The 18128-nt window shown below is 39.9% G+C and overlaps 1 protein-coding gene across 3 annotated transcripts in view; it reads right to left on the reverse strand.

The window, feature by feature from the left end:
- The window catches only part of rmdn2 (regulator of microtubule dynamics 2), a 90203-nt gene that overhangs the window by 8023 nt on the left and 64052 nt on the right, over positions 1-18128 (reverse strand). For all 3 annotated transcript variants that reach the window (XM_089117223.1, XM_039657154.2, XM_039657153.2), the window contains 4 exons: positions 10051-10126; positions 8247-8324; positions 6956-7054; positions 2044-2097 (listed from right to left, as the gene is read on the reverse strand). In XM_089117223.1, the coding sequence (XP_088973349.1) occupies positions 2044-2097; positions 6956-7054; positions 8247-8324; positions 10051-10126 (307 nt within the window). The remainder of the gene's footprint in view (positions 1-2043; positions 2098-6955; positions 7055-8246; positions 8325-10050; positions 10127-18128) is intronic.

Raw genomic sequence — 18128 nt, forward strand, 5'->3', positions numbered from 1 at the left:
GACACCTGTCACGCCTGAGGCGTTCCCCATTGCGTCATTCGACGTATTGTCGAGTTCCCTTCGAAAGGGAACTGAAATCAGTTAAATAAAAAATGAAATTAGCAGACATTAGCTGAACATGCCTAAAAAATAAATTATTTTAGAATAACTGAAGCAGTCAGATTCAACATGCTATTAAAATGTAACAATTTCAGAGATTTCAGTCTTTCTCTTCCTCTTTTTAAAGGGACAATGTGTACTTTTTTGCATTTTATTATTTAAAATCAATATTTTTATTCATAAATATGTCCCCAATGGTGTACAAACATCTCTGCCAATTATTTGACCTATCCTCGTAAATGAAGAATTTATTATCTTTATATACATGGGACAGGTAGGTCCATGGAGGCTTTCATGTGGTTCCGGCATCTTGAAAAACTATAATAGCAGAGAGAGAAAAAAAGTACTAGGCCAACGTGTTTCCACAAAGCATTTTCATTCAGAGCCAGCGTGACGTAACTGAAAGCAGCAGAAACGGAGGAGCAGAGCAGTGAGAGGCGCTTGTAACTGTCCCAAGTTTTAAAGGCTGCATTGCACTTATTTTTAATGGCGGACCATACATATGCCAAGCCACAGGAGAAGAAATCTTCATCGCCCAAAAAGTCCAAAATAGATCGTAAAAGGAAACGTTACCGGAGATTACAAAAAACACGAGTTAATGTCGGGATAGCTTTTTCCAGGTGGATAGAGCTAATGCAGGAAAAAGATTTCAAAAGAGATGCTGAAGTCCTGCTTTCTTCTCGAAAGTTAAGTCAATGTTACAGTCTTAATTACAATTAATTTTTAATTAATCAAATTTTTTCATTCTCGACAAAGTGCTATTAGACGACGTCCTGTCATAGCTTTTTGGTACATAATGGCTACCGTAGATGCAACGAAAAAGCGAGGCGCTGGAGAGTACAATTCGTTTGAATGCAAAATACATTTTCACCGCTAGATGGGAAAAATTCCTACACATTGTCCCATTAAGTTGTAAGTTTAAGTAATATGGCCATCATATTGTATGACAAGAGTTTCTACCCAAGTAAGATATTGTAATGTTCAGTTCAGTTTTGTTTCTGTTTCATTTTCCTGGACTTTTAGTTTGTAACTCTTTGTTTCCACTCATTGATTGATTGACTTGTTTCACCTGTTCCTTGTTCAGCATTTATTATACTCTGTTTATAAACATCTCCCAGTTTGAGTTGTTCTTGGTCTGTTCTCGTCTTAGGGTGCGTTTACATGACAATGGTGTTCTAAAAATCGAAAGGTTTTTCCTTTGAGTTGTTCAAGAACAGACGAAAATGTTCTCAAAACCATCTCCGTTCACAAGGACCAGTAGTTGGTGGTCACTTTATAAAGAAAAACTACACGCCTAGAGACTGAAGACATAAAATGCATGTGCATGACGACACTGTTTTCACACACAAAAAAAACTTTTGCTGATAATTTACTCACCCTATGTCATCCAAGATGTCCATGTCATTCTTTCTTCAGTCGAAAAGAAATTAAGGTTTTTGATGAAAACATTCCAGCATTTTTATCCATATAATGGACTTCAATGGGAACCAAACGGTTCAAGGTCGAAAAGACAGTTTCAGTGCAAACGGCAAACTGTTTAAAGGGCTTTAAACGATTTCAGACGATGAATAAGGGTCTAATCAAGCGAAACAATCGCTCATTTAAAAAAAAATAACAAAGTTTAAGTTTTACAAGCTCAAATGGTCACCATGCTCTGTTCTGTGATACGCGTTCGTGACTCCTGTTCGAACTCGTTTATCAAAATGAACGAATCTTTTTCCGAGTCAATTTGTTGGTCAATGACGTCATCAGTGGCTAGTTGACGTTGACTCTAATTTGATCAAACTGAAAGTCGTTCAACCATAGTAGCTACGTATCTATGTGGTAAACAGCAAGACAGCTCACTAGGTTTGGAACAGAGCCCAAATAAAAATAAAAAAAACTAATGTCATTAACTTAATATTGATCATAAATAGTCAAGACCTCAAACAAAAGAGTCATTACCTTGGCTAAAAACACATAGTTGAATTTCGAGTACTTGGGACTGATCTCCTCTGCCTGTAGAATCAAACACAGGACAAAGTAAGCAAACACAATCTGCCCTTCACAGTCAGACTGAATTTATTGATTAACAGCAGACTATTGAAATATAAACCCAGCTGTTTATGCAAAAGGACTTTTTTTGTTGTATTTCAGGTGTAGTTACTTAAATGTGATCATGAAAAACACAATCTCTTTAAAGCAGGCTTGCACTGCTGCCAGGCAAACGTCTAGGGCGAATTCTCCAACATTTTGCATGTTAAATGAGGTATTAAACAATTACAATTCAAGGTTGTAAACCAACCAACACTCTATCATCAGAGCAATAAATAAAATTGTCAACATTTAAGAGACTTACACAATCACACAAAATATAGACATTGCACTAGCGACATAATGTATATGAGCTTATGTTTTCTACAAATGTAAACTCCAGGGATCATACACCTTTTGATAAACAGTTTTTCATGATTTTTTTAGATTATGTTTTAGTTGGTCATGATTATTTATATATATATATATATATATATATATATATATATATATATGAAGAGTTCAGATGCAAAAGCCTCTAAATGCCATTTGAAATTTCCTTCTTTAATGATGATTTTTATCAAACTTGTATATTTAAGTTCAGTAATTTCACTTAAATAACAATTAATAGGTAATTATCATTGCCATTCAAGTGAAATTACTGAACTTAAATATACAAGTTTGATAAAAATCATCATTAAAGAAGAAAATTTCAAATGGCATTTAGAGGCTTTTGCATCTGAACTCTTCATATATATATACACTCACCGACCACTTTATTAGGTACCCCATGCTATTAACGGGTTGGACCCCCTTTTGCCTTCAGAACTGCCTCAATTCTTCGTGGCATAGATTCAACAAGGTGCTGGAAGCATTCCTCAGGGAGTTTGGTCCATATTGACATGATGGCATCACACAGTTGCCGCAGATTTGTCGGCTGCACATCCATGATGCGAATCTCCCGTTCCACCACATCCCAAAGATGCTCTATTGGATTGAGATCTGGTGACTGTGGAGGCCATTTGAGTACAGCGAACTCATTGTCATGTTCAAGAAACCAGTCTGAGATGATTCCAGCTTTATGACATGGCGCATTATCCTGCTGAAAGTAGCCATCAGAAGTTGGGTACATTGTGGTCATAAAGGGATGGACATGGTCAGCAACAATACTCAGGTAGGCTGTGGCGTTGCAACGATGCTCAATTGGTACCAAGGGGCCCAAAGAGTGCCAAGAAAATATTCCCCACACCATGACACCACCACCACCAGCCTGAACCGTTGATACAAGGCAGGATGGATCCATGCTTTCATGTTGTAGACGCCAAATTCTGACCCTACCATCCGAATGTCGCAGCAGAAATCGAGACTCATCAGACCAGGCAACGTTTTTCCAATCTTCTATTGTCCAATTTCGATGAGCTTGTGCAAATTGTAGCCTCAGTTTCCTGTTCTTAGCTGAAAGGAGTGGCACCCGGTGTGGTCTTCTGCTGCTGTAGCCCATCTGCCTCAAAGTTCGACGTACTGTGCGTTCAGAGATGCTCTTCTGCCCACCTTGGTTGTAACGGGTGGTTATTTGAGTCACTGTTGCCCTTCTATCAGCTCGAACCAGTCTGGCCATTCTCCTCTGACCTCTGGCATCAACAAGGCATTTCCGCCCACAGAACTGCCGCTCACTGGATGTTTTTTCTTTTTCGGACCATTCTCTGTAAACCCTAGAGATGGTTGTGCGTGAAAATCCCAGTAGATTAGCAGTTTCTGAAATACTCAGACCAGCCCTTCTGGCACCAACAATCATGCCACGTTCAAAGTCACTCAAATCACCTTTCTTCCCCATACTGATGCTCGGTTTGAACTGCAGGAGATTGTCTTGACCATGTCTACATGCCTAAATGCACTGAGTTGCCGCCATGTGATTGGCTGCTTAGAAATTAAGTGTTAACGAGCAGTTGGACAGGTGTACCTAATAAAGTGGCCGGTGAGTGTATATATATATATATATATATATATATATATAAATAATCGAGAAAATCTATTTTTAACTACATGACTTTTCCAACATTTTTGGACTGTTAATTTCCATGATTCCCAGCACTGGAAATAAAACAAAATTTTCCCCATTTCTCTATGAAACTTGCTTTGTGAATTATCATGCGCTACGAGGTATCTTATTTCAACCCGGTCTCACCCCAAGACGTCATATAACTGACGTTTTGGGACGTCTTTTGACCATACGTCAATATTCGCCTTTTTAGGGCCCCCTTAAACGTCGGTAGATGAGGTTATGGGATCCTAACTCTACCCCATACCTAAACCTAACCCTAAACCTAACCCGTCACCTAACTGACGTTAAAGGTAAAGCGTCAGTTGTATGACGGCCCGGGATCGCCATCTACCGACGTTTAAGGGGGCCCTAAAAAGGCTGATATTGACGTATGGTCAAAATACGTCCCAAAACGTCAGTTATATGACGTTTTGGGATGAGACTGTGTTACTTATTTCAACTCTAAGGAGATGCACACCTGTACCGATGCTTGATTGTATGCATGCTCTGCACTAGTAATAGGTGTAGCTGAAACCCATAACTGTGAAGGGGATTTCCACTTACTTTTGGCCATGTAGCATATAATGCTGTATTCTGATAGATCATTCAGTGTGTGGATAAAGAGATTATTTGGACATACGCTGCTGCTCCATTTTTTTCTCTATAGTTATTGAATTATTAACGATTAATGATGAAGAACGATATATTTTGCTCCTTTAATCAGTCATGCTGTTGTATAACTCTCCAGAATGTTGTGTCGTCTTGGCAGGGTGCAACAAGTCTAAGCACAAACCCCTTAAATAAGAAGTGATGGGTGAGATACAAAGCATCAGAGGAGAGAGCAACATATGTTATGTAAAAACGGTGAATGAAGGAACACGGGTCATGCTCTTTCATAAATGAACATGGTTTGTTACTTAAACTGTGACCCCCGAGAAATAGCGACTATAAAGGAAGCAAGCACATAGCAATTAAAAACATAAGCCACGCTGACAGCGTGATGATATTTAATGGAAATCATTCTAATATGAAAAGAAAATTAGTATAGCATATGCGATAGTCTTAGTCAAGTTGGTCTAATCACCATTCACTTTCAGATGACCGCAGGGAATCCTGGTGAGGGAATCCCCAGTTCTGCAGTACAGCACCACAATAAAAAGTTAAAGGAGTAGTTCACTTAAAAAAAAAAAAAAAACTTTTGCTGATTATTTACTCACCCCTATGTCATTCAAGATGTCCATGTCATTCTGTCTTCAGTCGAAAAGAAATTAAGGTTCTTGATGAAAATATTCCAGCATTGTTCTCCATATAATGAAATTCAATGGGAACCAAACGGTTAAAGGTCCAAAAGACAGTTTCAGTGCAAACGGCAAACTGTTCAAAGGGCTTTTAACTATTTCAGACAATGAATAAGGGTCTTATCAAGCGAAACAATCACTCATTTAAAAAAAAAATAACAAAGTTTAAGTTTTACAAGCTCAAACGGTCGCCTTGCTCTGTTCTGTGATGCGCGTTCGTGACTCCTGTTCGAACTCGTCTATCAAAATGAACAAATCTTTTTCCGAGTCAATTCGTTCATTTCGTTCGTTGAATGAACCAACAAATCCTGGAATGTTTTCATCAAAAACCTTAATTTCTTTTCAACTGAAGAAAGAATGACATGGATATCTTAGATGTAAATTATAAGCAAAAGTTGTTGTTTTTTTGTTTTTTTAAAGTGAACTACTCCTTTAAGAAAACTAAACAACCGAGAGAAATTATGTCTAGTCTACTAACTCAATTTTCAATGTGTTATCTGTACATCAGCATCAGGGAAATAACATTATAATTTAGAGAAGAGAAAGCTGCTTACATTGCAAAACTTCTTTGTTAACGTCTTTATCATCTTTTTCATATACAGTATATACTAGCCCTGATAATAATCACAAATACTTAAACTTGCTCTATTTCTGTAAATCTGCTTTTATGAATGAATGACTCTCACCAGTTGCTCTAGTGTTCATCAACAGCCGCTTGCACCCCCTGCTGGTGAGGATGACTAACAGCTATGGAGATTATCAATCGGCAATCTACTGATATTCCTGTCGTTCTCGGATGTCAAATGTTGAATTTTCTGACGAATTTGATGTTGAAATGTTGAATTGTCTGAACTGAATTTGTGGAAGTGAATTTGTAAAGCAAAAATTAAATGGACCGAAAATTGCCCGTCGAATATTCTATGTTATATTTAAAAAAAAAAAAAAAAAACACTCTCTTTCTCCTTCTCTCTTTCATCCTCGTACATGTCTTTATCGCTTGCGCATAAATTTGTGGGTTTCAACGGTACACTACTGGAGCTAATAAACGAAAGCGTAAATTTTGTTTACCTTTTATCTTGTTAATGTTATTTCAGTTTGGGGCCGTGATCAGTTCACACTCAGATATTGGCAACATTTAAAAAAATAATAATAATGTGAACAGCCAAACAAAAGAAAAATAAGGATCTGAGCAACAAATCAGAATTGAGCTCTAAGGCTTGCAGTGTGGAAGTCAAAATCTGGAAATTGGATTGGTTGATTTCATTGCAGAGTTTGATGGAGCTACAGAAGCAAATCTCAACCTCAAAAACCTCAAAAACAGGTGAAAATGTAATAAATGAATGAAATAAATACAAGAAGAAATGGCTACAATTGCTTAAACAATTCTAACAAAACAGTCATATCAGCCATCTAAATATTAATGACATACACCTCATACATTTAATGAATTTTTGGCTGTTGATTAGAGAGGCTTGTCCAGGTGTGGGCAGGTGAACAGTCTTACCTTGAGGAAGTTCTGCAGGGCGTCCTGGACAGTGGCACTGGGTGGCTCTCCAAACAGAGTAGCAGCGATTTTCCTCTCAAGCCACGTACATTGGGACACCTGTACACACAACATGTTAATAAGAGAATCATAAATAAGAACTCAGCTTATTACTGTGCAGATGGAAAATAAGGCCTATTCACTGCAACAACAAGAACTACACATTAAATCAAGAAATTCGATTTATGTGAAAAGCTAATTACATAAGGCAATTAAGGATGTTTCACAATATATATATATATATATATATATACACTGAATTAAAAATGATTTTTGCAACAGACATTTAGTCAGAATACAGCAGGGTTCACACATTTTAGATCATCAACTTCCAAGACTTTTTCCTCTACATACTTCAAAAAAGAAGGCTGTCCTTTTGAGTTTTCAATTTCTCGAAGAATCCTGACCAAATTAAACTTGATTGAACTTGAACTGTTTTCAACATTGATGATAATAAGAAATGTTTCTTGAGCATCAAATCATCATATTAGAATGATTTCTGAAGGATCGTGTGACACTGAAGACTAGTAATGATGCTGAAAATGACATTTTAAAAACTATATATATATATCACAATATAACTGACTTGGTGAGCAATAGAAAATTCTTAACAACATTTAAAAAAATGTCTTACCAATCCCAAACTTTTGAACAGTAGTGTTTATTCACTGCAGAACTGTTCCTTTATTAAATAGTTTAATAAATATTATTATTTATAAAACGGTTAGTTTGAATCCTTGATTCTGATTGGTCAAGAGCTGTTCTTTATTCACGATAAAACACGGCTATGACCGCTTCACCCAACGGTTCTATTGATCGCTGCGCAACACTGCGGTTCTATGCTGTTTTTATTTACACATTGGAACGTTGTTGCTGTCCACGCTCAGGGACTATTTTTTCTAGCGGAAGGAAGGCTTTTAGTGATTTTACTTCAAGAAAGTTGCACTAATACATTGTTTTTTACTGTAATATTGTGTGGCAACCGTTTTATAAAAGCAATAAGGTACTCGAGGCAAGTGCTGCATTATGAATAAGTAACGGCTGAAGGGGTTGCAGGCACGACACGAACAAACGCCCTTCAGCAGTTACTTATTCACGATACAGCACAGCCTCTCGTACCTTATTGCTTACATCAATGAAAGGAAAATGTTGTTACAGTATGTATGTTCCAGGATTTGTATGACTGTGGGAACCCTGATATAGACTTTAACTATGACAACATCACAAATATACCAAATGTTCTGTCACTCACAGCATAACACCAGCGGCCCAGCAGGTAATATGACAGAGGATCTTCAGGTTTCAACTCAATCGCTTTATGCAGATGATCCTTGAGAAAGAGAGAGAGAGAGATAGAGAGAGATTTCTTCATTGTGACACGACTTGTCTTTTTTGCTGATCTCTACAGTAGAGATGCCACAAATATTTCTCCTGAACTGTCTCGCACGAACACAGAAAAACGCACCACACACATCTGTCATTCAGCTTCTCTCTCTCTCTCTCTGCTAGATCACCTGCCAGTGCTCTGCAGGTGTGTGGTGTTTGGAAATCTAGCTGACAGCGAAGATAAAATGCTACTTGTATCAGAGACTGATCTGCTCTCATGAAATGTGTGTGTGTGTGGTACCCTCATTCCATTTCCTCTTGTCTCAGATAAGATTATGAACACTAACTCTCACAGAAGCTGATGTTAAGCTCCTATCAACACATACAAGCACTGAAATCAACTGAAATGACCTTATGCTGAGACCACGGTTTTGTTCATTGGGTCTCATTTATGAAACATTCGTAAATATACGAGTAAATATGAGAGTGATTTGCGCGTAAAGAGACCTTCCTGAAAACTCTTCTCCTGATTCACAAATACTTCGTAAACGTCAGATGTGATAGTGAAATGTGTGTGTTAATGAATTCCAATCAGTCGTAAATGGGATGCGCGTTCACGTTCATTCTCAATTACCATAAATCCCGCCCATTATATCCGACTGACATCTATATAGGCATATAATAACATGAATGCGAATGACAAAGAAAGATTTCTCTGATGCAGACATTGAAGTTTAATTATCAAAAGTTCATTCAAAACGCCATATTTTATTTTCAAGCGTATATAATGGACTATCAGGTCCTAAAAAAGGAAGTTTGGCAGCATATTACAGATTCAGTTAATGGAGTTTCATCAGTTAATCGAACAGTCCCAGAAGTGAGAAGAAAATGGTTTGACATTAAGCTTGACAGCAAAAAACGAATTAGTTCACTTCGGAAAAATCGTATTCAAACTGGAGAAGGACCGCCATCGATCACCAGATCTGCTATTACTGGCTCTCAATAAAAGTAAAAAGAAAAAACGTATGTAATTACTATATAAAATATTTTTTTCAAAATGCTGTTGTATATGTACCCGATTAAGGTGAATTAAAACGCAGCCTTATTATTGAGCAAAACGTTCGGATGTGTTACGCTCACCATTTACACGTGGCTGGGAGCAGGTGTAGATTTCTTGCGTACCAACTAACATTTGGAAAATACGAACATTTTAATGAACCCGAAAATTTACGCCAGAACCACTTTACACACGATTTACACACGAATTCGTTCGGCCCGTGTTTCATGAATGAGACCCATTGCTTTTAAAGCCTTCTCTACATATTTGTAATCCAATTAAAACGGTAACACTTTACAATAAGGTTCATTAGTTAACATTGGTTAACTACATTAGTTAGCATGAACTAATAATGAACAGCACTTACACAGTATTTATTAATCTTTCTAAACGTTAATTTCAATATTTACTAATACTTCATTAAAATCTTGTTAACATTAGTTAATGCGCTGTGAACTAACATGAACAAACAATGAACAGCTTTATTATCATTAACTAACATCAACGAAGATTAACAAATACTGTAACAAATGTATTGCTCATGGTTAGTTCATGTTAGTTAATACATTAACTAATGTTAAATAATGAACCTTATTGTAAAGTGTTACCATTAAAACATAAGAACATCTAGAACACTGCCAAAAAACACATATTCACAAACTCTTGCACTCACCTTAAAAAGGTAACCATTTTTAATTTTATTCTGAATAGACTCATATTCAGTCAGGAGTCCACAAAGAATAGCATACCTACACAGAGAAAACCAGAAAGAAAAGAGAACAATTACTAATACATGAATAGGATTTATGCTTAATTTTGTTATTTCATTATTATAAAACATGTATTTATGATATTTTCCCATTCTGTTTAGTTGCCATGGGGTTACTCATTACTCTCTTATTTGTTTCTATGGGTAGCTATTGATTTGAGCACCTGTGTCTTCAGATAAGTGCAAGAAAGTATAATCAAAAATACAGATTAAACAACACAACAACTTTACAAAAACGTAAAAGACAAAACCGAAGACAGAGCAGAACAAACTGAGGTAATATTCGATAATGATTAACTGAATCAGAGCCAGGATAGAAAGTTTCTGTATATATGCACCAATTTTTGGTAAATATTATTATGCTTTACAGTAGCATTTAATTCTGGGGAGAGATAAAGAGACAACATTGTTATGTTTTTAAACCCGGAGATGGCAAAAAAGCAACACAACTGTCAAAGACATCCAATGAACTACATTCAAAGCCATTATAAAATGTTAATTGTAAACCCATGTCAAGTTTCTAGCTAAACCACATGCAGAAGAGTTATTCTGCTTAATATGAATATATTTAACCAGGCTATTTGATAAACATTGGTGTATTTTATCATGTAGAAAGAAAGTAGGTGAAAGGGCTGATGTGCGTGTGTACGAGTGCTGTGTAGTTAAAGTGTTTTGAGGGGCCGGTTGAGAGATGATCAAAGCTTTTCCGCCATAGCGATGCAAATCCTGCTGGTACTCACAGTCAGACAATGGAGCCAGGCACAAACACCTTTTATGTTCACGATCAATGGGTGAAGAGGTCGAATTACTGTCACAGAAGGTGAGAGGGGCTCCGTTTGTCTGAGTTTGAGTGGGGGACTGTATCCAAAAGGCTTTGACCTTGAGCCCACCAGAGAGAAACTCAATACAAGCACGGATGTAACATGATAAGACTTACTTACTGTACTCAGTTACACTGGTGTGTGTGTGTGTGTGTGTGTGTGTGTGTGTGTGTGTGTGTGTGTGTGTGTGTGTGTGTGTGTGTGTGTGTGTGTGCTGTGGGAAGTAAGCTGTTTTACTGGCTTTTTAGACTCCAATTCCATGACAAAATAAAGGAAAATTAAATGCATGCATAAAGGAATCCAAAAAGACTGCAAGAGAATTTATTTCAATATAAATTCCCTCTCAAGCATTTTAAATCATTGATGTAGTCAAGATTGTGCTGTACTGAATTGCCTCAGCCACAGGCCATGGACCACACACAGTCTGTTCACTGACCATCTGAACATCTCAATCTAGCGTGTTTTATCTGATTGGCTGACTTTGTACAACTTTCCAGAGTAAGGCCATACAGGTTATTTTGTATAACTAGAAACCAAATGAGATTTACTAAGGCTGAATTAATGAGAAGATAAATTTAAAGTTCGCAGGCTATTTGTGCACTTAACAGCAATTAAACTATATATAGTGAGGAAAATAAGTATTTGAACTCCCTGCTATTTTGCAAGTTCTCCCACTTAGAAATCATGGAGGGGTCTGAAATTGTCATCGTATGTGCATGCCCACTAGGGTTGGGTATCATTTGAATTTGAACGATTCTGATTACGATTCCTTGTTTCGATTCCGGTTCCTAACGATTCTCGATTCCGATTCTTTTAAGAGGCAGGGTCAAAAAAGTTTAGCTAACCTTGCTAACCAACGGCCTTTCTGAAGGAAATAATCCTTTCTGAAGGAAATACTCCTTCTGTAAAATAAAATTTTGCATTTTGCCGAGATTTCGTTATTTTTAGAAAAGTGAAGCCACACTTTGGATCGCCGACGTAAGGTACTCATGTTCGACTCGCGTGGTTATGCCAACACTTCTGGTAGACGCTTCTTCGCTGGTGTTGTTCAGCGGTTTCTTCTTCCGCTCAGTGGACTGTGAATTTCGAAACTTTTTTTTTTTTTTTTAATATCGAAACTAGGAATCGAAATTTTAACTTTTGAACGATTCCAGGAAAAACAAAAAGTTAGTCCCGGTTCCAATCGATACTCGATTCTCGATACCCAACCCTAATGCCCACTGTGAGAAACTTTATCTAAAAAAAAACAAAACAAAAAACAGATATCACAATGTATGATTTTAATTATTTATTTGTATGATACAGCTGCAAATAAGTATTTGAACACCTGTCTATCAGCTAGAATTCTGACCCTCAAAGACTTGTTAGTCTGCCTATAAAATGTCCACTTCCACTCCATTTATTATCCTAAATTAGATGAACATTTTAGAGACTGTTAGCTGCATAAAGACACCTGTCCACCCCATACAATCAGTAAGAATCCAACTACTAACATGAGCAAGACCAAAGAGCTGTCCAAAGACACTAGAGACAAAATTGTACACCTCCACAATGCTGGAAATGTCATGATTCTGCCTTCTTGTCCTTGAATTCCTCTAGTCGTGAGGCAGGATCATGACAGAATCATGTTTTGTGTGCAAGCGCATGGCCTGTTTGGGCCATGTGCTTGTGTTGTCTCGTTAAGTTACCCCGCCCCCTTGTTATCCTCGTCTAGTGCTTCATTGTCTAGTCAGCTTCACCTGTCCTCGTCATTAGTGTTCCCTATTTTATCCCCTTGTGTTTGCTGTCCTGTGTCGGTTCATTGTTTGACGTTGCATGTTTCAAGCTGTGAGTAATTCGTTGAGTAAGCTGTTTTTGAGAAGAGTCTGTTCATGTTGTAGTTTTGTTCCTGTCTTAGTTTCAAGTCTTAGTCTGGTGTGTTCTACCCTGCCTTGTTTTGCCCCCTCGTGGGTTTTATTTTTCCTGTTTGTCTCAAATAAACCCTTTGCACATCATCTGCTGTCTGCTATTGGGTTCATCAGCCATCCTCATAACAGAATGAACCGACCAACAAGAAACCCAGCAGACAGCAAGCCTATTTATCCTACTCTGCAGTCATCAGACCCCGAACGATGGTGGCAGTCGGCCATCACCGACAGCCTGGAAGGCAAGCTTCCTTTCCCTCCTCAGGGAGAGTTGACCCTGAGGAAGTACGCCCAGGTCGTGGAGAAGAGGAGGTTTTTCTTGCCGGAGATTCTGGTCAACCGCTACTTCATCGCGGGTCTTAACGTCCATCCTCCTCTAGCTGAACGTGAGAGACTGGTCAGCCGCCCGTTCCACAAGATGGTGGACAGTCTGTCACAGAGGGAGCTGCAGGGTGCTACAAGGTCTTCATCTCCCGCTACACTTCCTGTGATCCCTGAGGGTCGTCTGTTAGCCGTTGCTACACTTGGGGACCAACCCAGTCTTGCCGCGACTCCTGAGACACCTTCCACGTCCATCAGTCTTCATGGTAAGCGTGGAAGGCACCCGTCATGGGAGTCAGCATCAGAGTCTTCCTGCCCGGGATCCTCCTCGCCTGCAGTGAGCTCACCTGTTCCGGTAACAGTTCCTGTTTCGCCCCCCTCTCCGGTCACTAGTCTGGCTACCTACTCCGCCCCACGACCCAGGAGGAAGAAGAGGAGGAAAGGACCTTCTGGTTCTCCGTCTCTACCCCCTCCTGAGCCCGTGATGGCTCTCCAACCCGCCGCTGAAGTCGGAAGCGCTGTTCCCTGTCCCGCTGCTGTAAGTGTGGCTCCGGTTGTTGCAACAGGAGACGCCGTTCTACAACCTGCTGCAGAAAGCGCCTTTTCCCAGTCGGCGTTGGGGAGATCCATTCCAGAGACTTGTACTGTGAATGTCGTCTCTGAGTCTTCTGCCGTGTCTGCAGAAGAGAGAGCAGCAGTCGATTCCGCTGCAAGGGCGGTGGTACAGTCCGTTTCGGCTCATCAGGAGATGCCAGTCATCATCGCTGCCAGAACCCTGTCCGAGTATTTATCCCGTCTGGCCAGAATTCTTGATGTCCCAGTCAGTCCTGTCTCGTCCCCAGTCCCTGTTTCAAATGCTATACAGAGCACGGATCCCAAGCCAGCTGCAGTCTTCACTGATCCCAAGTCTGCTACACCGAGCACAGATCTCAAGCCAGCTGCTGTCTTCACTGATCCCAAGTCTGCTACACCGAGCACAGATCCCAAGCCAGCTGCAGTCTTCACTGATCCCAAGTCTGCTACACCGAGCACAGATCTCAAGCCAGCTGCTGTCTTCACTGATCCCAAGCCTGTTGCACAGAGCACCGTTCTCAAGTCATCTAGTGAGAGTAGTGATCGCAGTCCAACTGCAGTGAGCGCTGGTCCTAAGCCAGCTGACTTAGATGCTGATCCCAGGCCAGCTGCCACTAAGACTGCATCCCCGTCTGTTCTGGTCTCCCCTGGCTCCTCCAATTCCCGGTCTGTTTCCCCATTTGTCCCTGTCCCCACTGTTCCTGGACTTCCGTTTGTTTCCCCTGTCATGGCTCAACCCCGGACTGTTTTTCCCTTGTCCCACAACGCTCCTCCCATGCCTGCTCGGTCCTCTTGTCCTAAGCCCACTCCCCGTGGTCCCAGGACCCCTGTCCCGCCCACCCACCCTGGACTGTCACGCAAGGACTCTGTGTTTCCTCCACCTCCTCTGCATTGTATGTTCTTTTTGATATTCCACCCCAACCCTGTCATTGTGTATTCTTGTATGCCCTTGTTAGTTTTTGCCATGTACTGTTGGTTTGTGTCTTTGTCACAGTCTGTCATGTCCCGTGTTTAATGTCCCCTTGAGGAGCGTCTGGAAGCCGCTCCTTAAGGTGGGGGTTCTGTCATGATTCTGCCTTCTTGTCCTTGAATTCCTCTAGTCGTGAGGCAGGATCATGACAGAATCATGTTTTGTGTGCAAGCGCATGGCCTGTTTGGGCCATGTGCTTGTGTTGTCTCGTTAAGTTACCCCGCCCCCTTGTTATCCTCGTCTAGTGCTTCATTGTCTAGTCAGCTTCACCTGTCCTCGTCATTAGTGTTCCCTATTTTATCCCCTTGTGTTTGCTGTCCTGTGTCGGTTCATTGTTTGACGTTGCATGTTTCAAGCTGTGAGTAATTCGTTGAGTAAGCTGTTTTTGAGAAGAGTCTGTTCATGTTGTAGTTTTGTTCCTGTCTTAGTTTCAAGTCTTAGTCTGGTGTGTTCTACCCTGCCTTGTTTTGCCCCCTCGTGGGTTTTATTTTTCCTGTTTGTCTCAAATAAACCCTTTGCACATCATCTGCTGTCTGCTATTGGGTTCATCAGCCATCCTCATAACAGGAAAGGGCTATGGGGAAATTGCGAAGCAGCTTAGTGAGAAAAAGGTCCACTGTTGGAGCAATCATTAGAAAATGGAAGAAGCTAAACATGACTGTCAATCTCCCTCGGACTGGGGCTCCATGAAAGATCTCACCTCGTGGGGTCTTAATGATCCTAAGAAAGGTGAGAAACCAGCCCAGAACTACATGGGAGGAGCTGGTCAATGACCTGAAAAGAGCTGGGACCACCATTTCCAAGGTTGCTGTTGGTAATACACTAAGACGTTATGGTTTGAAATCATGCATGGCACGGAAGGTTCCCCTGCTTAAACTAACACATGTCAAGGCCCTTCTTAAGTTTGCCAATGACCATTTGGATGACCCAGAAGAGTCATGGGAGAAAGTCATGTGGTCAGATGAGACCAAAATAGAACTTTTTGGTCATAATTCCACTAACCGTGTTTGGAGGAAGAAGAATGATGAGTATCATCTCAAGAACACCATCCCTACTGTGAAGCATGTGTTGGTAGCATCATGCTTTGGGGGTGTTCTTCTGCACATGGGACAGGGTGACTGCACTGTATTAAGGAGAGGATGACCGGGGCCATGTATTGCGAGATTTTGGGGAACAACCTCCTTCACTCAGTTAGAGCATTGAAGATGGGTCGAGGCTGGGTCCTCCATCATGACAATGACCCGAAGCACACAGCCAGGATAACCAAGGAGTGGCTCTGTAAGAAGCATATCAAGGTTCTGGCGTGGCCTAGCCAGTCTCGAGACCTAAACCCAATAGAGAATCTTTGAAGGGAGCTCAAACTCTGTGTTTCTCAGTGACAGCCCAGAAACCTGACTTATCTAGAGAAGATCTGTGTGAAGGAGTCTGCCAAAATCCCTCCTGCAGTTTGTGCAAACCTGGTGGAAAACTACAGGAAACAAACAAAGGCTTCTGTACCAAATATTAACATTGATTGTTTCAGGTGTTCAAATACTTATTTGCAGCTGTATAAAATAAATCATTCATTGTGATTTATGGATTTTTTAGATTAAGTCTCTCACAGTGGACATGAACCTACGATGACAATTTCAGACCCCTCCATGATTTTTATGTGGGAGAACTTGCAAAATAGCAGGGTGATACTAATTTTCCTCACTGTATGCACAAACAAAATGGCAATTTCTGCTATGTTCTCCAAGTTATGTCTGTTTGATCTGAAACTATGTCATCCAAATGCTTTAAATTATTATAGAAAGTCTATACAGTTTCTGCTAAACGGCATGTAAACAATGTAATGAACTCACTCTATGCGTTGCTCAAACAGTCAAACTGGGCAGGTCTTTGTTCAAATTTTTCAAATTCTGACTATGTATCAACAGTTTATCTGTTTAGGAAAGAGGATGGCTGAGAATGAATATTGCATCACCTTGTTGAGGAGCTAGTTCTCTGAACTTCTCTGAACTTGGCATCGCTGCAGGCCAGACAGTTTAAGAACATATTTCACAAACTTTCTCCCCAAGCAAACAAAAACTTGGGCAAGTTTTAGCAATGTCTCTGTCTGGCTATTGGCTACTGTGACACAAAGAAGGTGCAAAGAAGGACTGTTAAAGTAAACTCTCTACACCAAAACTAGAATGAACAAATGCAACAGAACATCACAAAGTTTTCGATAAATCTAGGGGGGGTGAATACCTTAAAATAAACAGATCTGTTACAAAACCAAACCTGCTGCCTATAGACAGCATTTTAAAGTGATCATATTTCTAATATTATGTTGCTTTGGCCAAATTCTAAGACAGCATCGCATATATCCTTCATGGATAATGTAATCCCAAAATGGATTGAAACAAGTTAATTTAAAGGTGCTCTAAGCGATGTCGGGGTACGTGACTTCTTGTTGACGTTTAAAGTATTTTCAAACAAAACGGAGGCTAGATAGACCCTCCCTCCTCCTCATCTGCCTCATCAACCCCCCAAACCCCACTCCCAGGGCCTTCTTGTCAGTTATTGGCTGGAACAGTTTGTTATGTTTCGTGGAGCGGGTTGCGGCAGTTTGTTTTTGTTGCCATTTGTGGAGCCTGGGTTGTCTGCATAGACCTTGTTTTTTTACAGTGTGTTTAAGGGACAGGCAGCAAGCGGATAGTGAGGAGACATTTGCTGTATGTGACAACCTAAAAAAACGTGTGGTATCGCTTAGAGCACCTTATAAGCTATCCAAAATGAAAGGCGTCAATAAAGATACATTGGTAACAGTTTACATGTTTCATTTCTTATCATTAGTTAATTCATCAAATAACACACTTTTTAAAGCGTTAATTAATCTTTAGTAATGTTGATTAATAACAATTTTTGTACATTTTGAGATTTACGTGTAGTTAACTAATGTTATACCATGGTCTGGGTGAATACTCGATTCTGATTGGCTGCAGGGTGTCCGTTAAAAAGTGATAGAGAGGACACCTAGTAAAGTAGTTCTGGTGAAACTGCCTGTTTACCATTCGAAATGAATAAATAAATGCGCTGCCCACAACAGCTGTGAGTAACCATAGCAACAGGCAGTCAAAGTATCCGTTAACAATTTGCTCTATCAAAACAAACATCTAACATTATTCTGCTAAGAACCAATCATATGCCATAGACATAATATCTTGTGTTCTTATTGGCCATGTCACATGTCAGTAATACGATATAGCTCTGGAGAGTTCAGAGTTCAGTATGCATCCAGCGAGATAAAAGTGAGCACTTTGCCTGTGTGATTTTGAGTTAATAAATCCTCATGATAAAACGAATTCAGCGTGCACCTCCTTCCATCGTAATATGAACAAAAGCTTTACAAGTTAGATATTACATAGC

This window comes from Pimephales promelas, chromosome 11 (genome assembly GCF_988280905.1).
Source record: "Pimephales promelas chromosome 11, fPimPro1.hap1.1, whole genome shotgun sequence".
Classification (NCBI taxonomy): Eukaryota; Metazoa; Chordata; class Actinopteri; order Cypriniformes; family Leuciscidae; genus Pimephales; species Pimephales promelas.